The following is a 21,373-nucleotide window of genomic DNA, read 5'->3' as shown; positions in this document are numbered from 1 at the left end:
TAGGGGGCAAGGATGGCCGTTGGCAGCCAGCAGATAACCAGAGAGAGAAGCAAACCCAAGGCAACTAGGGCAAGCACAAATAACTAAGAACTCCCACTCCTCAGGGCCAATGGGCCACTCCTTGTCTCTCATTTCTTGGATTCCCAAGAGAACTCCAACCCCACCTCCTTTACAAGAAGACTTAAGCTGGCAAGGAGAGTTCCTGCTCCCTAAAACCAACAAGGCCTTGCAACAAAGAGGGAGAAGGCATAAGAACATTGTATAACCTGTACATAACATAGCATGGCCCTTTTATGGGCTTGCTCTAAATGTGTTAACCTACCCTCATTCTCCTTCCCAGAACTTGCTTCTCACTGCATGCTGTTAACTGATTTAATAAACAAGTAATTAGGCATCTTAAAAAATATGAATCTTATGATTAGTATCACACATACTTGAACATTTCAAGTGCTCTTGAAATACCATCATTCAGGTTTCAACCTGAGGGACCAGAACCATATCATGTATCCCTTTACTCTGCATATAAGCCCTAGCAGGCACATCACAGATTCTAAAAAGTAGTGTGAGATCCATTTATTGGTAGGCTCTAGTAAGTTCAGATATTTGCCTTATATTAAAAGAGGTGCAGAGGGCATCAGGGTGGCTGAGTGGGTTGGACCTCTGCCTTCGGCTCAGGTCATGATCTCGGGGTCCTGGGATCGAGTCCCACATCGGGCTCTCTGTGCAGTGGGGGGCCTGCTTCCCTCTCTCTCTCTGCCTGACTCTGCCTACTTGTGATCTCTGTCTGTCAAATAAATAAGAAAAATCTTTTAAAAACATAAATAAAAAAATAAAAGAGGTGCAGAAACACTACTCCATATTGTGCTAAATGAAAGTAAACCTGTGAGTCCATTTCACATAAAGTTTCAGATCTATCAAAAGAAATCCATGTCTATCTTCCTATAGTTCATCCATGGTCTCTGATCTCTGTGGGGATTTTCTCACTCAATACTCATTAAGTGAGTATTTCAGTGTCAGGTGAGGGCATACAGAAGGAGTAGGTCATATTCCACACATTCTTAGGCTGAAATAGTCTAAAAGAAAGCTCATCACAAGAAGCAAAATGATTTGAACTTTGCTGCATGAACAGTGACCCACTCATTCATTCATTCATTCAACAGACACTTACTGAACACCAAGAATATCCCAGGCACCAGTGACTCAGCTATACTGATGGGTAAACTGATTCTTTTTCCCAGGAAAACTAGGGTCTCATGAGAGAGAAAGACAAATGGGCAATCCCAAAATAATGAAGCAAGTGCTACAACAAGACAGGCTACTCTAGAGTTTTGCTACTCCAAGTATAGTCCCCAGACTACCCAAATCAGCATCTCCTGGAGACTCGCTAGAAACACGGAACATCAGGCTCCACCCTACATCTGGGGAATCAAAGTCTGGAAGTGGGACCCAGGAATCTGTGGTTTAACAAGTTCTCTAGATTACCTGAAGCACACCCAAGTTTGAGAAGCAATGCCACAAAACACGTAGAGCAACACCAACAAAAGGAACAGAATTTATAACCACACCCCAAAATGACAGAAAATGGTCATCTTCTGAAAGACTACATGTAGACAGAATAGGCTGCTACTACGACGTGGATGTTAGCGGAGCTGCCAGAAGATAGTCCAGACAGCAAGCAGGGCCCAGATCATGAAGGCCCAGGTGGACCAGGTTAAGAGATACAGACTGTATCTAGAAGACAGTAGGGAGCCACAGGTAAGTATTAAACAGAACAGTGAAATTCTCAGATGTCAGTTACAGAAAGATCACTTCAGTGACGAGAATGGATGAGGAAAGACTAAAGGTAGGAGGACAAGTTAAGACCACATGAGCAACCCTGGCCAGAGGTCAAGATGGCCCAAAGTTAGGGAGGGATGAGAGGTGACAGAAAGAAAAAAGCCACATGGTCAGGACCAGAGGAAGGCCCATTCCAGCAGTGGGATGGCAGCTAAGGACCTCTCTGTCAGCAGCTAGAGGGCCATCTTACTGCAGGACCCAGATGCATGGAACACCTTCTCCAAATGAACCCCAAAGTCAACTGAAACAACTGGCTCCACTTTACAGACAAAGATGTGAAAATTCAGCCACCGGAGAGAGACTAAGAAATATGGGGAGATGAACTATGGGGCCCCGGGCTTCCAAGGAGATGCCAGAGCCTGGAAAAGCCCCACATGTGCCAGCACCCTAAGAGGACTCGTCCCCTTCAACTCTAGCTCCAGTGGTTTTGCCGGCTGGGTAGAGCTATTTGCTAGCTGCTGCCAATTTTAAGTTCTGCCAGTGTTTTTAAGAAAAAATAAAATGAGAGAGAAACCTTCCACATCTGTCTGCTTAAGCCACATACATATGGTTCATTATGCAGTTTCTCTAGACACAGGAGAATTAGATTTGCTTATATTTCAAACATTCAAACCCTTAGTTTCAAGTGAAATGCAAATATTTGGCACTACAAGTTATTATCTCAAGGGAAAACTGGCTGTTTGTAATAAAAGCGACTTCAAAAGACTCATTAAAAAGTAATATTATTAATAAAATCCCAAAAGGTGACATTTACCCCTGAAGTATCTTAAAAATCAAGCACAGATGAATAATATGAATTGCAAGGAGGCATCGTCAGGGAGACTTTACAAAGGGTGTGTCTATTGTTTCAACCACAGAGCGTGTCTGTTGAGAATCCAATCCCACCCTGGAGGCAGCCGTTTCACCTGCGGATGCAGTGATCTCACACCAGTGTCCTTCCGGTGCCTTAGTAAACAAACCATCTGGAGTAGCAAAAGCTGACGGAAAGCCCACAGAGAGTATGTGAGAACGCATCACCTGCCAACAATATTTTGGAAGAAATAAGACGGCCTCAGTGCAACCACTGATCACAACATGATTTCATGAGCAAAGGTGTGAGAAGACTCAATCTCCCCTACTGAGAAAGAAGGACTAACAGGCTGGTTAGACCAGACTAGAGTCCAAGGGAATATGAATCTGCCTCAGGAAAGATCATGCTCACTCATCAGCCATGGGGCTGAGAAGAAAGAAGAGTCATAGGAGCAAATGACAGCCGTGCTGCTATGTGGGATTACGGCAGCTGTGCTCTGGTCATGTACAGCACACGGGGCCTAGTACAGAAGCACCACTGCGGGGCTGTGGCTGCCCACCCAGCAATGACATGTTCCCTGCAACTGGCTGCAGCCATGTGACCGAGCTCTGGCCAATGCCATGTGAGCACAAGTGACCGGCACTACTTCCACGTAGTAGAGCTAGCACCCTGCAGTCCTCTATGCTCGTCCCCGAGGGCCACAGGACAGAAGGACCACTGGTCCCTGAATCACCATATGGAGGACGGCTGCCTACCAACCTATTAGATGATTGAAACATATACCAATGCGATGAAGTCATTAAAACGTGGGGCATGGCACCTGGGGGGCTCAGTCGGTTAAGTGGCTGCCTTTGGTTCAGGTCATGATTGCTGGGTCCTTGGATCAAGTCCCACACTGGGCTCCCTGCTCAGTGGGGAGCCTGCTTCTTGCTCTCCCTCTGCCTGCCGCTCCCACCTTGCTTATGCTTGTTCTCTAATAAACAAATGAAATCATTAAAAGAAAAAAAAAAAACATGGGGCATATCTGTCACAGCAACTATCAGTCTAACTATCCTTTAGGCCAGGCCCAAAGGAAAAGCAGGCCTGCCCAGGACAGCATAGCCATTCCTGCACTCAACACAGAAGCACGCGGCTTCGTTTTGTAATTTTACCACCTAATAACATGAGACAACTCTAAGCCTAGTCCATTTTATAATTTGTCTGCACAGGCCATCTATAGGGACAGCAGGTATGTGGACACATCTTTACAGCCACCTTTCTATGTCTGGTTAATAGGAGCTTATCTTTCATGGGTTTGAAGGAGACTTGAAGAGAAGATGTACCAAATAAAAAGAAGAGAGGGCCAGGGTAAAACTGGGAAAACGATTAAATGAGGAATAAAGAAAACAAGATGGAGCTCAACAATTTAGTTTTGACCTTCCAGCTGATTACTCGGTGTAGTATTTTATAATCTTGTGTATTTATCCTCTGTCTCACACCCCACTCTCACTATAATAAAAGGTCCATGAGGGCAGCAAAACTGGTCCAGTCTGATCATTGCTGTAGCCCCAGCATCCAGACAAGTGCCTATGCTCAATATATGTTTCTTTTTCAGTGACTGAACGAATAACTGGACAAATAGACAATTCCAACCCAGAGACAGAAAGGTTAACCTAAGCTCTCATATGATGACTAGAGCTGAACTTTATATACATTTATCAAACAACGTCACCTAACTGTAGAGGCTGGGTGCCTTCCTTTACCAATGAAATTAAAAGAAAAAATTCTTTTTTTTCTTTTTATTTTGAAATAATTATAGATTCACAGGAAGTTGCAATAAATGACTTCTGGCTTTGCCTGTAGAGAAGTTAGTTAAAATTAAATCCTAACAGAGCAATTTAACCTTATCAGTTTCTTCATGGAAATGTATCCATAAAGATGCCAAACTTGCTCAGGGATCTAATTTCAACTGCTTAGGAGGTTGATTGCAAAGTGCAGGAATCTGAATCTAATGAGTAACATGGAGCTGCTGCTTGTCAAGACAAACTAAATTTTCAAAGCAATCACCACAGACATAGGAGAACGTGCAGGAACACATATTCATTACTTTGCTCAGTGCCAGGCACCGCAAGCACCCAATACACATGACCTATTTTCACCTTCACAAGAACCCTGAGAAGTAGGTCCCATTATTTCCAGTTTGCAGAACAAGAAACTGAGCGTTAAGGAAGGGATGTGACTTACCAAAATCACACGCCTACTAAAATGGTAGAGCCAGAACATGAGCAGAGTCCAGAGTATACATTCTTTTTTAATCGGCAAGCCCGAGGCCTCTCCCTCCCTTTCTGATCGAACCATCCTGTAATAATACACCATTCCCTTTTAAGAAACACCCTCACTACTCTGAAAACTATAAAACACTGATGAAACAAATTCAAGATGACACAAAGAAATGGAAAAATATTCCATGCTCATGGACTGGAAGAACAAATACTGTTAAAATGTCTATACTACCCAAAGCAATCTACATATTTAACGCAATCCCTCTCAAAAAACCAACAGCATTTTTCACAGAGCTAGAACACACGATCCTAAAATTAGTATGGAACCACAAAAGCAACCCTGAAAAAGAAAAACAAAAAACAAAACTGCAAGCATCACAATTCCAGACTTCAAATTATGTTATAAAGTAGCAGTAATTAAAACAGTATGGTATTAGCATTAAAACAGATTCATAGAACAACGGAAGACAATAGAAAATCCAGAAATAAACCCACAATTAGATGGTCAATTAATCCTTGACAAAGGAGGAATGAATATGGAATGGGAAAAAGTCTCTTCAAAAATGGTGCCAGGGGGGCGCCTGGGTGGCTCAGTGGGTTAAAGCCTCTGCCTTCGGCTCAGGTCATGATCTCAGGGTCCTGGGATCAAGCCCCACATTGGGCTCTCTGCCCAGCGGGAAGCCTGCTTCCTCCTCTCTCTCTCTCTGCCTGCCTCTCTGCCTACTTGTGATCTCTATCAAATAAATAAATAAAAATCTTTTTTAAAAAAATGGTGCTGGGGGGGTGCCTGAGTGGCTCAGTGTGTTAAAAGCCTCTGCCTTCGGCTCAGGTCATGGTCCCAGGGTCCTGAGATCGAGCCCCACATCTGGCTCTCTGCTCCTCGGAAAGCCTGCTTTCTCCTCTCTCTCTCTGCCTGCTTGTGATCTCTGTCTGTCAAATATGTAAATAAAATCTTTTAAAAAAAAATGGTGCTAGGAAAACTGGACAGCTACATGCAAAAGAATGAAACTGACCATTTTCTTTCACCATACACAAAAATGGACTCAGAATGTATTAAAGACCTAAATGAGACCTAAAATCACAAAAATCCTAAAAGATAACACAGGCAGTAATTTCTCTGACATCGGCCCTACCAACATTTTTCTAGGTATGTCTCCTGAGGCAAGGGGAAACAAAAGCAAAAATAAACTATAGGGATGATCCCCCAAAAAAAAAAAAAACACTTCTGCACAGCAAAGCAAACAATCAACAAAACTAAAAGGCAACCTATGGAATGAGAGAAGATATCTGCAAATGATATATCCAAGAAAGAGTTAGTATCCAAAACATATTTAAAAAAATAACTTCTACAACTCAACACCCCAAAAATACATAACTCAATTAAAAAATGGGCAGAAGACATGAACAGACATTTCTCCAAAGAAGACATCCAGATGGCCAACAGACACATGAAAAGATGCTCAACATCACTCACTAGCAGGGAAATGCAAATCAAAACCACAATGAGATACCAACTCACACCTCTCTGAATGGCTAAAATCAAGACAAGATACAACAAGTGTTGGTGAGGATGAAGAGAAAAAGAAACCCTCTTACACTGTTGGTGGAATGCAAACTGGTGGAGTCACTGTGGAAAACAGTATGGAGGTTCCTCAAAAAATTAAAAATAGAACTACCCTAGGATCCAGTAATCACACCACTGAGTATTTACCCAAAATACCATAAGATACATACATCCCTATGTTTATTGCACCATTATTTACAATAGCCATTATGGAAGCAGCCCAAGTGTCCATGAAAAAAATGAATGGGTAGCGATGTGGGGTGCAAGCAAGTATGTGTGTACACACATACACACACCACAGAATTATTACTCAGCCACAAAAAAGAATGAAATCTTGCCTTGTACAACAACATGGATAGAGCCAGAGAGTATAATGCTAAGGGAAATAAGTCAGTCCAAGAAAGACAAATACCATATGATTTCACTCATACATGGAATTTAAGAAACAAAACAAACGAGAAAAGGAAAACAAAAAGAGAGACAAACCAAGAAACAGACTCTTAACTATAAAGAACAAACTGATGGCTCCCGGGGTGGGGGTGGGTGAAATAGGTGATGGGGATTAAAGAGTGAACTCACCATGAAGAAAAGAAAAGAAAATAGGAATACCGTCACTCCAATGCCAAAATCAATGCAGCAATTTTGCAGACTGCAGATATTCATACAGGATATAAATAACCTATACTTATACATCTCTCCCATTATCTAGTTTAGTTGTAGACTTTGGCCAGTAAACTACTAAATCATACAGACAGAGCACCATCTGATTTCTCACACACCTATAAACATCTGGCATGCTCTCACATCAGAAAGAATCCCATAGACAGCCATAAAATACAGGTATTCAATCATTTCACTGCTATTTTAGTATGTGGCACTAACACTATTTTGATTAACCTAAGAAATGCCTATGAAAAATCACTATCTCCAGCTCTTCCATCGGGACCCAAGATCTGCTACTCCACAGGGCACTTTCCCTTGGGATTCTGCTATCTGCTTGGAGGAGTCCAGGAGAAAGTGAGAAGTCAGCAGTAGGAGAGATTTTGATGAGGCTGTGGACTGCCAGTACCACTGCACTAATATGCCCACCCCAATCCTTGCCAGTTAGGTAAAGGTACCCTTAACCTCCTTCACTGTGCCCTCCCCTTAACACTCAAGATCTGGGGCTGAATTCGAGGAATGCTTTGGACAATGAGGCTACAGACTGGAGGTGCAAAAAGAGTGCAGATTCTGGGGGCGCCTGGGTGGCTCAGTGGGTTAAGGCTGCCTTCGGCTCAGGTCATGATCTCAGGGTCCTGGGAACGAGCCCCGCATCGGGCTCTCTGCTCAGCAGGGGGCCTGCTTCCCTCTCTCTCTCTCTGCCTGCCTCTCTGTCTACTTGTGATCTCTCTCTCTCTCTCTCTCTGTCAAATAAATTAATAAATAAAATCTTTAAAAAAAAAAAAAGAGTGCAGATTCTGGAGGCGGAGAGATCGGGGCTCGGATCTAGGATGGCTGCCTGGGCCACCTAACTTCTGAGCCATCAGTTTCCCACCTAAAGGCAGTGCCATGGCCCACAGGGCTCTGTCTACCTCTCCAGCTTCGTCTCCCGCCCACTCTGGGCTCTGGCCACACTGGCCTTCTTCCAGGTCTTGGATTGTGTCTCCTCTGTGTGCTCTACACATGGTATACTGGCCCACCCGGTACCCACACCAGTGCCTCCTAGCATCACTCTGCACTGCAGATGCTGGCTAAGTAAAAGCACCTTATCCAAATACCTCTGCTGCTAAAATTCCACATGGAACTTAGGCTCCCCTAAACACGCCCACGAAAGGCTGGTTCAAAACAAGTCACGTGGTAAAAGAGGCAGGGAACAAAACATTCACTTGGCAGGCCTGGATCATACAGAGTGTGGAGCTGCCACTGAAAGCGATGGCGACAGCTGCCCCGCTCTGTAGCTACCTGACTGTGGCAAAGGCAAAGCTCCCTCAGCCCTCCAGCCATCCAGCCCTGCCGTGTGGTCTGGGGAACTGTTCCTGCAAGCCCAGAACACAGTCATAATCTTCAGCCCTTCCGAAGACCTGGTAGACCTGCCACCCTCTTATCAGAAATCCCTATTTGGGCAGCTAGCCAGAGTAGATTCTGCCGTCCACAGTGAAACCCTGGCCAATGCACACCCTTAGCCTAGACTCTTCCCACTCAGCCAGACACCCCTCTCCTCACCTCCCAGCACCTTCCTCCCTTTGCCTGGTTACCTTCTACTCATCCTGCGCAGCTCAGCTCAAGCGGCACTTCTTCAGGGAAGCCTTCCCTCACTTTCTAGCCCTAGGTGGGATTTCTCTGTCACTTGCCATGGAAATCTTCTCTTGTCATTAGGGCAACTGTCAGTTTTCCATTATACATGCAGAGGTGGGACCTTCTGATCACATTCATCTGCCCACTTGACAGCAAGTTCCCTGAGAGCAGGGACCATGTCTGTAGTCCTCAGGGTACTCCTGGTATGGTACCAGACCCCAAGAAGCCCCTTAGAACTCCAGAGTGAACAAGTACGGGACATAATCTTGTAAGAAGTCGACTTTCCAAGACTGTCAGGAGAACTGAAAGGACGTCTACAAGTTAAGGGACGAGCACAGCACCAGGATCAAATAAGCACTCACTTGGTAGAGACTCTCACTGGGACAGGCAACTAAGGGCATGACACCTGTTCACCTGAGACCAGGGGGCAGACCACCAATGGGCCCAGGAGTTGAAATGGTGCTGCTGTAAAGGAACCTTCCATATTTACACCCCAATATATATACCAACGAACTGAGACCAAGGGGTCCTGGAGAATATGCCAGAAACAAACACACACTCTCTTTTTCCAGCTTTAAATAGTACTATTTGGGAGCAGGAGTTCAACTGGGTATTTACATTTGAGAGACTAAATCAGAGGGGTTCCTATCTACCATATCAATGTGGGCCCTAGCTACTATCAAGAAAAGCTCTGGACACCATAATGCCCATAACGGTGGGGAAAAACAGAGCTGACCCCACAAATAAAATGAGCTCACTTGCCTTCATCAGTAGTCTAATGACCTATGAAGAACTCCAGGGAAGCTAGGCTTCTCGCGTGCGCCGGAGCCGCCGTTTTTACTCTCCCTCCACCCTACTGTCTCCAAGCACAGATTTGGTAAGGCCTTAAGGCAGCACCCCAATGAATCCGAAGATTACTGAATTGTCCTTTTCCCATAAAAATCCTTAGTTTCAACGCCAGGCGCCCTGTTCTTATACCCTGGAATCACATCTCTCAACGATCCAGTATCTCTTCACAATTCTTATCCTGTAACACGAAACATTTTTCATGTAGAAATGTCTCCCAACAAAGAAACCAAGCAACTACCACCACGTTAATTGTTAAGAAGCATAAGTACATGGTAAGCACCTGAAGAAGATAAGAGACCGATCTTTAAAAAATTAGGCTACAAAAAAGTAAATTTCAGTATCAATTGAAATAAAATGTTTCAAAAATAAGGGGAAAAGAAGTAGGTGAAGGAAGTAAGTAGGAAAGAGGCTTAATGTGATAAAAACAGGACATCTGTTGTGGTGATAGTGACTAATTGGGTATCTGTGAGTCCTGGGTAGTAGACTCAGTGGAGTGGAACCTATCAGCCCTCTTTACTCCTTACGGAGATGGCAAAACTCCAGCTAAGGTTTGAAATCAAATGCGGAGTTAATCTGGTAAAACAAGATGTCAAGGACAAGGCATATGCATTCCTATAAAATTGATCAAACCAGCTCTTCCTGGTACACACAAACACACACACACTCCTTCCCATCCTCTTCCTTCTCCTCCTCCTCCTTCCCGCACCCCTTCTATTTCAGTCAGAGGAAGGGAATTCAGCAATGCCAAGAGGTCAACACACACACTATGTATTAACATTCACTATCCCTAACAACAGAAGATTTTCCTAGCCCTAATCTCTACCCATAAACTAAGTAATTCAACTTTCTGCCCTAAAAGTACAAATAAGAATTTCCTGTCGCCAGAGGGCCTAGGGCGCTCCAGAACCAAGAGAGGCGGGGGTCCCTAACGTCCTACAAGGGCCCTGGGTGCTCAGGACCTCCTCTCAAGCACACAAGGAACAATTTTCCATACACAGCCTCTCACTCCTCCAAGGAAAAAGAGACACCAGCTTCTGGTTTCACACTGGCAGGAATGACAAACCAGTTTAAAAAAAAAAAAAAAAAAAAAAACCACTGATAACTCTTAAAAGGGGCATAGGCTATACTCCACTTCACTGATAAAGAGAAATGTTGGGGCACCTGGGTGGCTCAGTCCATTGGGCTCAGGACATGATCCCAGAGTCCTGGGACTAAGCCCCAAGTCAGGCCCCTGCTCTGTCTCTCTCAAAGAAATAAATAAAATCTTCAAAAAACTTAAAAATTAAAACTAAAGAGAAATGTTAGTAAAACTACACTTAGATAGGGGCACCTGGATGGCTCAGTTGGTTAAATGTCTGCCTTCAGCTCAGGTGCTGATCCCTGGGTTCTGGGGTGGAGTCCCACACCTGGCTCCTTGCTCAGCGGGGAGCCTGCTTCTCCTTCTCCCTCTGCCCGCCACTCTCCCTCTCCCTGCTTGTTCGTTCTCTCTCTCTCTCTCTCTGTCAAATAAATAAATAAATAATCTTTTTTTTAAAAAGCTACACTGAGATACCATTTTTCACCCATCAGATTGGCAAAGATGTGCAAGTTTTTTAGCACATTGTGTTAGCACCGGTATGGGAAAATAAACACTTTCACACATCGTTGGTGAATGTGTGAATTGGTACAGTCTCCAATTTGAAAATCTCTATCAAAAATAAAAATGTGTAGGGGCGCCTGGGTGCCTCAGTCGGTTAAGTGTCTGCCTTCAGCTGACATCATGATCCCAGGGAACTGGGGTCAAGCCCACATAAGGCTCCCTTCTCAGCGGGGAGCCTGCTTCTCCCTCTCCTCCCTGCTCATGCTCTCTCACGGGATCTCTGTCTCTCTCAAATAAGTAAATAAAATCTTTAAAAAAATAAAATAAAACAAAAATGTATAGACATTTCAGCCAATTATTCCATTTCTAAGATCTGGTGCATGCTCATGCTCTGTGTATGTGTGTGTGTGTGTGTATACACACACACACACACATACATATATATATAATATATATATGCAAGCAATGCTCTGATTGCAAGTTTCCAGATGCTGATCAGAAGGAGCTGATCCATAAATGATTTATGGAAGATGCACACAACAAAATGCCATGCATTTGAAAAAAGCCGAAGGATGAGGACTGCTATAGAATGCTGTTAAAGTTTACTGCTACCTAAAATATGCAAGTGCATAACAGATGTACATAGTATGCTACCATATGTATAAAAATGTGGAACTATATGTTTTGCACCTATTATATATAATTGCATATAAGAATACCTATATTCACTTGTATATGCATAAAATAGTCCTAGAATGATACAAAAGAAATATGTCATATTAGCTGTCTCTAGGATGCAGAACTGTATAGCCAGTGGTGGGGACAGGAGGGACACTTTTCATTCTGCATTCTTTTGTATATTTTTAATTTCTGACATATTTTTTAAATTTTTAATTACTCTCAAGAACAAGAGTATTTCAAAGTTCACAACCCATGATCCAAAAGAAAAAAAACCCAAAAATGAAAAAACAGCAGTGTGGCATTTACTGTATAATCTGCAACAAGCCAGCAGCACCTCAGCGCACTCTCACCGCGACCAAGGAGAGAGGGCGAGCATGGATTAGGTGGCTGCAGAGCCCCAGCCCCTCAGGAGAACATTCCCGCGGGTTTCTTCAACGGCTCATTAGCCCACTAGTTTGACTGCAAGATGTGGAGTAAAAAAAAGGGGGGTGGGGCCAGAACTGAATGCGGAGTGACCTCCTGCTGAGGTACGCCCAGGGTCACTTCGCAGAAGGCAAGGTCACAGCTCTCAGATTAGGAGAGAGCAGGAAAGATACCAAAATAATCAAGGAAAAAAATGCCTGAGGCTCCACTCAAAGAAAACAAAACAACGACAAAAACTGCCCCCACCCAGGCCAGATGACCATGCAAGAGACCCCCTTGGGCCCGACCTGCCAACAGGGCCTTCCTCGGGGCTGAGGACCAGGTAGGAGACGCAGAGTGGCTGAGACAGTACCCAGCAGGCCCCACTTGGTGACCTGCTTCTTTCTTCTGCACACTGAGAGCACCGACTTGCTCACAACTCCCCCTAAGCACCTCATTCAATCCCACCCCAGGCTTCCAGCCACAGCCTCTACTCTCTGCTGCCCTTAGCCCACAACATGATGGTCCTACCCATTCCTAAGATACCTTTCACACCATAAAAAGTCCTCCCAATGCAGCGACAGCCTCCCGGAAAGTCTAGTTCTTCCTGTTCTCATCAAAACGCCTACAATGAACAACTTACTCACAGCTGACTATCCATTCCCTTCTGACTTAGGCCACGCCAACAGCACTCTGACAGAACCTTGGGGGTATTTGTCTTTTACCAACCTTTACACACTTCTTTCCTATTTAGAAAGCTCCAAAGGGAGGCAAGGAGCACAGAGAACCTGCTTCTGACCATGAGTACCTACAATTAAGTCCAGGGTGGGATTGGGAGGCATGGTAAAAAACTGAACTTGAGCGAGAATGGAGGGGGGAGAGGAGACAACTAATTTAAATAAATGTTTTTCAAGTCACAGACTTTTATATTAATATAGTGACTAGATAGCAATGCCTAACAATGTCTGCCTAGTCAGCAGAAAACTGCCATCACAAATATAGGCAAAACCCCCAAGTAAAATGGCAGAGTGATGAAGTTCTCTAAATTCTGTTTATCAGTTTTTTGTCTTTGAAGTAATAAAGACAAGCGAGTATTGAGAATGTACCCCAGAAGGCTGTTAAGTTCACCCCTCCAGAAAGAGAAGAAAATACCAAAACATGTATACTTAGAGTGCAAAAAGGGAGTATGTTTTGATTTCAAATAAAAGATAAATTTTTTTTCTACTGAGATCTACCTGAAAGGATATTGCATTTGCCCAAGCCTGTCTTCCTAAAGTTATGTAAAAATATATTGCATACAATTTATATGTGTGTGTATACGTATATGTATACACAAATATATATGAATACCTGTATTTGTTTATATGTGCATAATATACTCCTGGAATGGTATAAAAGAAACAGACAACACCAGTTGCCTCTGGAATGTGAAACTAATAAAGACTGAATGCCCATCCTCTAGCTGAGCTTACAGATAAATGAGAGAAGTTACGAACCATTTCTTAAGAATGATAAAATGGGGGTGCCTGGGTGGCTCAGTGGGTTAAGCCTCTGCCTTCGGCTCATGTCATGATCTCAGGGTCCTGGGATCAAGTCCCGCATTGGGCTCTCTGCTTGGCGGGGAGCCTGTTTCCTCCTCTCTCTCTGCCTGCCTCTCTGCGTACTTGTGATCTCCATCTATCAAATAAATAAATAAAATCTTTAAAAAAAAAAGAATGATAAAATGGAAACTTCATATATACAAGTAGTACTAGAAAATTCTCAAACTTAATGTTATCAATGGAAAACAAAGCATACGTGAATTAAGACAAAGCAGAAAACAAGGAAGGCAAAATCCAGGACGGTGAATAAGGATCCCACACAGAGAACATCAACCATGGGAGAAACAACAGTAGCTCTGTGTGGCCAAGAGTATTGAGGGAGAGAAGTGAGTTACTGTGGCTGAAAAGGCATTAAGCAGGGGCGAACCCCAGGGCCCTGAGAGCCATGTTCAGGAACATATGTGATACAAAGGTAGCAGTAGGCAGGGAGTGACAGGTCTCAGTCAAGGGAGTAGTGTGATTAGACGCGTACTTTTAAGATTTGAAGAGGGCAAGAGGGGAAGCAAGGAAAAAGAGAGGCTAATAGAATAGATTCAGTCACAGAACAGGATGGTCTGAACCAAAGAAATGCAGAATAACGGACAGGTAAGGGAGGCATTTAGAAAGTAAAATGGCGGGGCGCCTGGGTGGCTCAGTGGGTTAAGCCGCTGCCTTCAGCTCAGGTCATGATCTCAGGGTCCTGGGATCGAGTCCCGCATCGGGCTCTCTGCTCGGCAGGGAGCCTGCTTCCCTCTCTCTCTCTCTGCCTGCCTCTCCATCTACTTGTGATTTCTCTCTGTCAAATAAATAAATAAAATCTTTAAAAAAAAAAAAAAAGAAAGAAAGAAAGAAAGTAAAATGGCAAGGACCTGGCAACTAAGTGGGCAGAAGAGCCAAGAGACGAGCCAAATATAGAGACCAGCATTCTGGCCCATGCTGATAGGTGGATGGAGCCAGGAATGGAAGGGCAAAATCTGGCTTTGTGGGAAAGACAAGTCAGTTTAAACTCACAGTGGGACATCTGAGTGAGGATGTCTGGCAGATGGAGATATGTGGTCATAAGCTTCCGTACAGCTAAAGAGGAACAGATTAAGAAGCAGACCAGGCATCACCAACACGTGAGGTGCTGATCGAAGAAGGAGAATGGAAAAAGAAGATTAGGAAGAGGCAGTCACAGAAGCAAGAAGAAAAGCAGGAGAGGGTGGCATCATGGACACCGAACAATGAGAGCATGTCAAGAAGGTGGTCAGTGGCAAAAGGGGTCAATAAAACAAGGACTTAACCCATGGCAGTTTCTGGCAGCCACAGCAAAAGCAGAGGCAGTGGAGTATAGTGGGAACAAAAGGGACAGTTCTAAATCCCACACCAGCAAATTCCAAATGTCAATGGTTAAGATAATTTGTGAAAAGTAAACCACAAAATGACCTATAACACATGATAAACAGATGAATCGGGAAAGAAGACTTAGTATTTCTAATATACATACATACATACCCACACACCCTTATCTGAACATTTTGAGAGAGAGAGAGAGAGAGAGAGAGAGAGCGAGCATGAGCAGCGGGGAGGAGCAGAGGGAGAGGGAGGGGCCGAGGGAGAGGAAGAAGCAGGCACCTGGCTAAGCAGGAAGTCGGATTTGGGGTTTAATCCCAAGACCCTGAGATCATGACCAGAGATGAAGGCAGACACTTATTAACCGACTGAGCCACCCAGGCACCCTGAAGACTTAGCATTTCTTTACAAATCACTGTCAACCATCCACTGATATAAGATATGCTCAGCATCTGAAATTTCAAGGGAAAAAATTTCAACCCTGAACAACAACAAAAAACCCTGAAATTCCTAAGATATTAGGCAAAAAAAAATTATTCATGCCAATATCTGAGTGCTGAATTCAGCATAAGCATCTCCAAAATGTCAAGTTCATGAGCTGCAACAGCACTGGTCCAGTGTCCGGAATAACCTCCCCAAGTACTCAGAGGCCACCTCCCTTTTAATCATGAGGAACAACTTGAATACCAGGCCACAGAGGAAGCTAGAAGAGAGCGAGGTTGCCAACAGCACATTAACGCGGCAATGCGAGGAGAATGAGTTACCCCAGCCTAGCCTACCACCAGGCCCAATCCATATCGATCCCCTACCACCCAAAACCTTTTCTTTAGATCCCATCATCTACATCTACATGACTAATTCAGGCTGGCATTTTCCTTTCTGGGAAATGGGAGTTCAATCAAACCAAGTCGATAGGCATAGGAAGGAAACCTAGAAACAAAAGCAAGAAAAACTCATTCAGCCATGAAAACCACGAACTGCTGTCCCAGCGAAGTCCCCTTGTTCTCATCTTCAACAGAAGGCAGTTCTCCACTCATGAAGGGGCAGGGGCAGGGCTTTCACTGACCCCAAGCAAACATTAAGGGAGTCAGACTACTGCAGATTCTTCCAATGGACTATTGAGTCCATTCCAAGTCATTCACGTTACAGAAAAGAGAAGCAACTTGCCAGAGGTCACACAGTTTGGTCAGATGTGGGCAAGAAACCATCTGTTTTTTTCTGCACTATACCATAAGTCCTTCTAATGGCCACCAACTGCCAAATACTGATGTCCAGCCCTGGCTCTCCCCAAAGCTCCAGAGCCATATTCCCCACCATCTCTTTTTTTTTTTTTTTTTTAAGATTTATTTATTTATTTATTTATTTGACAGAGAGATCACAAGTAGACAGAGAGGCAGGCAGAGAGAGAGAGAGAGAGAAGCAGACTCCCTGCCGAGCAGAGAGCCCGACGCGGGACTCCATCCCAGGACCCTGAGATCATGACCTAAGCCGAAGGCAGCGGCTTAACCCACTGAGCCACCCAGGCGCCCCCACCCCCAACATCTCTTTGACACTTCCTCTTGGCTATCCCAAAAGCTCAAATCCCAACGTCCAACACTGAACTCATGATCTTTCCCTCATACTCGCAATGCCAATTTTTCATCTAGGGCTTCTTAACCTACCAGATGATATCACCATCTATCTGGTTCCTGAGCCACACTAAGAAAACATGTCCTGTGTTTGAACTCCAGCCCTATCTCTTCCTAGCTGTGACTCTGAGCAAATTAAATAAGATCTTTAAACCTCAGGTTTTGTTATCTAATAAATGGGATAACATAGCAGACTCCCAGGACTCCAAGACGGCTTCATCCATACCAGTGAAACAGAAGCTGCTCATGGCAAACTGGAAGAGCTGCCGAGTCAGATACTGATGTAGGATTTCACCCCTAAAGGTGCTGCTGGAGCATTTCAAAGGGGTTACTACCAGCCAGTATTATAAACAAGTACGTCAATGTGAAGAAAGGGGGGCATCATCGGGACTTCTATGGTGCTGGCAGCTTATGTGCATTTCAACTACTGTCATTATTACAAGGACCAGTTCTGCCACTTATTAGTTATGAGTAAACCTTTAGACCCATTACCTAACCTCTCTTGGCCACAGTTAACTCATATACACTAGTAGATAAAACAGTACCTAGATCTTACAGTTGTAGGAAGCATTAAATATAAACATACAGCATATGGCTACATTATCCTCCTAAAGGAAGTTCTTTGTACACAGACTACCACCTCTAAGGTGGTACACACTTAGATAAAAGTTCTTTCCATAACACAGTTCTGGGCCTAACAGACTGCCCCAATCCCAGAGGGTATCAGTGAACATGATTGTCCTTAGCCTTTGTCTATTCTGTTTGAGACTAGCAAGTCAATTCTTTTTTTAATTAATTATTTTTATTAACATATAATGTATGTTTTGCCCCAAGGGTACAGGTCTGTGAATCTCAGGCTTACACATTTCACAGCACTCACCATAGCACACACCCTCCCCAGTGTTGATCACCCAACCTCCCTCTGCCTACCCCGGCCATCCCCTAGCAACCCTCAGTTTAGCAAACCAATTCTTTATGGAAATATCTGACACTACCCTTCTATTCTGAGTAGAACTGCCTGTGCATAAGTGATCCTTCTTCCCAAGTTGGATAACCGAAATGTCACACAAACTACCCAACTTCCTCTTGTCTTTAGGGTCAAACAGTACACCCAGTCTTTTCATAATTCCACTCATGCAGACACATACACACCAACAAGCACACACCCTTTTTTGAGAATATGACATCCTTAGCACAGGACTCAAGAGATACTACATAAGAAAACAGTTACAGACATGAAAATAATAAGAATTCTTTATCCAAAAGAAAACATTGGAGAAAAGAGAGCTGACATTTTATAAACTAGGAGAAATGGAGACATCTCATGTTCTTCTGTCATAATATTCCTTTTATATCTATTCCATATAAGAAACAGCAGTTGCTGCCACATGTAAAATAATCACTCTCCAAACAGCATGGACTAGGCACTAAAATAGAATGCGGAAGAACTACCTCTCCCTTCCAAATTCTTCCAATGTAACTGGAGGCACCAAACAAAGGGAAACAGTTAAGTATCCACTGAATGAATAATAATAAAGAGTAAGACAGAAATAACATAGGCTGTTTTGGGAAAAAATAAAGCACTCCTCCTGAAAAAGGAGACTAATGATGCAGGTGGAAAGGCATTTTAGACTAAAGACCAAAAACAAGCTTGGATTAGTCTAGAGACACTGAGAAAGGGTAGAAACACATCTACAAAAAGATGTAGGAGAACAGGGGCATCTGGCTGGCTCAGTCAGAGGGTCATGAGACTCTTGATCTTGGGGTCATGAGTTTAGGCCGCATATTGGGGGTAGAACTTTTAAAAAAAAGAGGGCCCATCAGAAAGTCATGTCCCATCCCCCAAGTCTCCCACTAGCATAACCCCAAAACATCACTTACCCGAATAAGGGAAGCCTGATGCCGAGGGGGCTTGGCTCCAGGGGCCCCCGATGAGGGTCCTTCAGGCTGGACAAGGGGCTGTCTAGCTTCATAAGGAGCTGAAAAAACAGGAGGGAAAGTCAACACAGTACAAGAAGATTCCACCCAAAAATTATGACTTCACACTCAAACTGAGAGTGCCTGTTCTTCAGGGAAGAATCAGCAAAGGAATCAGAGTTTATGTACATAGGGCCAAACCAACCTTGGTGCCCCTGGGTACAATTTAGGGAAGCAATCTAAAGATATTCAACTGATTCATGAAAAGACAGGAAAATATCTACATCAAGTTGAGATTAGGAATAAATTAGAAGAGTGGAACGTTTGAGAACCTAAACTGCAATAGGAAGCAGTAACAATCATCAGGAAAGTGCCATGCTATAATGCTCAAATTCTAAATATGAGGTAGATTCTATATATATACCTGCTGGTGTAAAAGTCTTGCATTCATCATCCACCTTCCAAAACAGCAAGAAAATAAATATGCATTTTGAACCCTAAGAATCAACATTACTGTTCATTTTTCAAAAATAAATGGCACAGTCTTCTTTTCCTTATTGGACAGAATGTAAAACCGAGTAAAGTACAAAAAGGAATAAATGCATTTTATATTTATTATTTTATCTTTCAGTAACCAAATGAAAAATAATTTTGCTGACTTTGAGAAAAGCTCTTATGCCACAAAAACAAATGCATTTTTTTATTCCTTTTATTTCCAGAACACTTCATAATGATCTTGCCAATATGGCAGGAAAACAGTTAAATATAACCAAGTAGTATTCAACTCTAACAGAAAGGAGAAATTATCAGCCATGATGAAACCATTTTTAATTAACATTTCTGGTTAACAATTCAAGTTTTTGGAAATATATCAAGAAGTAAAATGCTGGGGCACCTGAGTGGCTGAGTCAGTTAAGCCTCTGACTTTGGCTCAGGTCATGACCTCAGGGTCCTGGGATCGAGCCCCACATCAGGACATCGGGTTCCCAACTCAGTGCAGAGTCTGCTTGTCCTTCTCCCCCTTCCCCATCCCCGGCTTGTGCTCTCGCTTGCTCGCTCTCTAATAATTAAATATTTTTTAAAAAAGAACTAAAATGCTTTCTTCCTATAGTTTCCTTATGAACAAAATTAGGTAGAGAGAGCAGAGCAGCCTGTTATGGCATCACCCTTAGTATAGTTTGACCCCTGGAAAATAAAGGAGGTGTAATAACGGCACATGAAGAACAGCAAACCACTCTTGGACTCACATCTACTTTTTGTATTTCCTCCAAGGGACTGGAACACAACATTATAACACCTTTAAAATATATTAAAACATCAAAAATCATTACCTGGCAAAGCATTAAGTAGATTTTCAGACCCTGCTAAGAATAAACAAACATATATGGACTGCAAAAGACACAAAACCAAGAACGTGTAACCCAAATCTTAGAAGATAGGTCTCAGCTGGTAGACAGGTGTTGTCCTCCGAAGGATTTTTTTAAATTCATTTATTATTTATTTATTTTTTATTTAAATTCAATTGGTTAACATATAATGTATTATTAGCTTCAGAGGTAGAGTTCAGTCGAAGAAGGATTAAGATTGTTCCATTTTGATGGAATACCCAATGCCAGAATTAAACTCTCAATGCCAGAAGTTCTGAACCATAATAAACTGTACCATGATTGGGATACTAGTGGTCACAAGCTTTCCCTGGGGAGCTGATTCCCCGTGCTTCAGGTTCCCCTCAGAGGGAGGGAGCTTCTATTGCAAAGGAGGACACATATGCAAGGAAGCCATGTGGCCCATGGCTCCAGTCCCTTATCTACAAGGGTCTTTCCTTGGGAGAAATAGACCTATCTCATCAGTAAGGCTTGAACAAAAACTCAGCTGCATTAGGGATCATTTTTGGAAAGGCCTGGCCTCAATGGCAGATTTTCTCTTCCTACTCCTCTGGGAAGCCTGGTTTGGCCACACCAGCCTGCGACTGGAAAGGTGAGTGTATGAAGCCCATCTGGTCACAAAGCTAAAACACGCACTCCAATCAGCTCCGTCAGTACCAGAGCTGATAATCAGACCATCATCAGTCTGACTCCTGTCTTATTCCTCAGCTGGATCTCAACTCAGAAAGCAAAAAGGCACTACTTATTATCTCTACTCTCCTTCCTCTAAATAAAACCTGGAACGTTCAATTCAACACAAAGGAAAGAATTCTTAGATCCCCTTATGAGAGATTTAATAAGGAACTATAAGTATCATCTTCCTCCAAAGGGAGGAGTGTAATATGAAGCATAAAGATGTCATCACTCTGAGATTCAGTGTCCAATTAGAATAGGAACCACTAGTAACAGCACAGTAAAAACAGTCAACCTAATGAATGATATCCAGAAGGTGACTTTCAAGAATACTGAAGAGCTTCAAAAATAAACAGGTACCAGGGGCACCTGGGTGACTTAGTGGGTTAAGCCTCTTCCTTTGGCTCAGGTCATGGTCTCAGTGTCCTGGGATCGAGCCCTGCATTAGGCTCTCTGCTTCACAGGAAGCCTGCTTCCCTCTCTCTCTCTGCCTGCCTCTCTACCTACTTATGATCTCTCTCTCTCTCTCTGCCTGCCTCTCTACCTACTTATGATCTCTCTCTCTCTCTCTGTCAAATAAATAAATAAAATCATTTTTAAAATAAACAAATAAATAAGTAAAA

General features: G+C 43.3%; 1 protein-coding gene across 4 annotated transcripts in view; it reads right to left on the bottom strand.

Annotated features, from left to right (window-relative positions):
• Nucleotides 1-21,373, bottom strand: part of REPS2 (RALBP1 associated Eps domain containing 2) — a 229,191-nt gene that overhangs the window by 127,654 nt on the left and 80,164 nt on the right. For all 4 annotated transcript variants that reach the window (XM_004758909.3, XM_045089340.1, XM_013059620.2 and 1 more), the window contains exon 5: nt 18,658-18,755. In XM_004758909.3, coding sequence (XP_004758966.2) covers nt 18,658-18,755 — 98 coding nt within the window. The remainder of the gene's footprint in view (nt 1-18,657; nt 18,756-21,373) is intronic.

This window comes from Mustela putorius, unplaced genomic scaffold, assembly GCF_011764305.1.
Source record: "Mustela putorius furo isolate JIRA1106 unplaced genomic scaffold, ASM1176430v1.1 tig00003836_pilon_pilon_pilon, whole genome shotgun sequence".
NCBI classification, from domain to species: Eukaryota; Metazoa; Chordata; class Mammalia; order Carnivora; family Mustelidae; genus Mustela; species Mustela putorius.
This window is presented reverse-complemented; position numbering and strand designations above follow the sequence as displayed.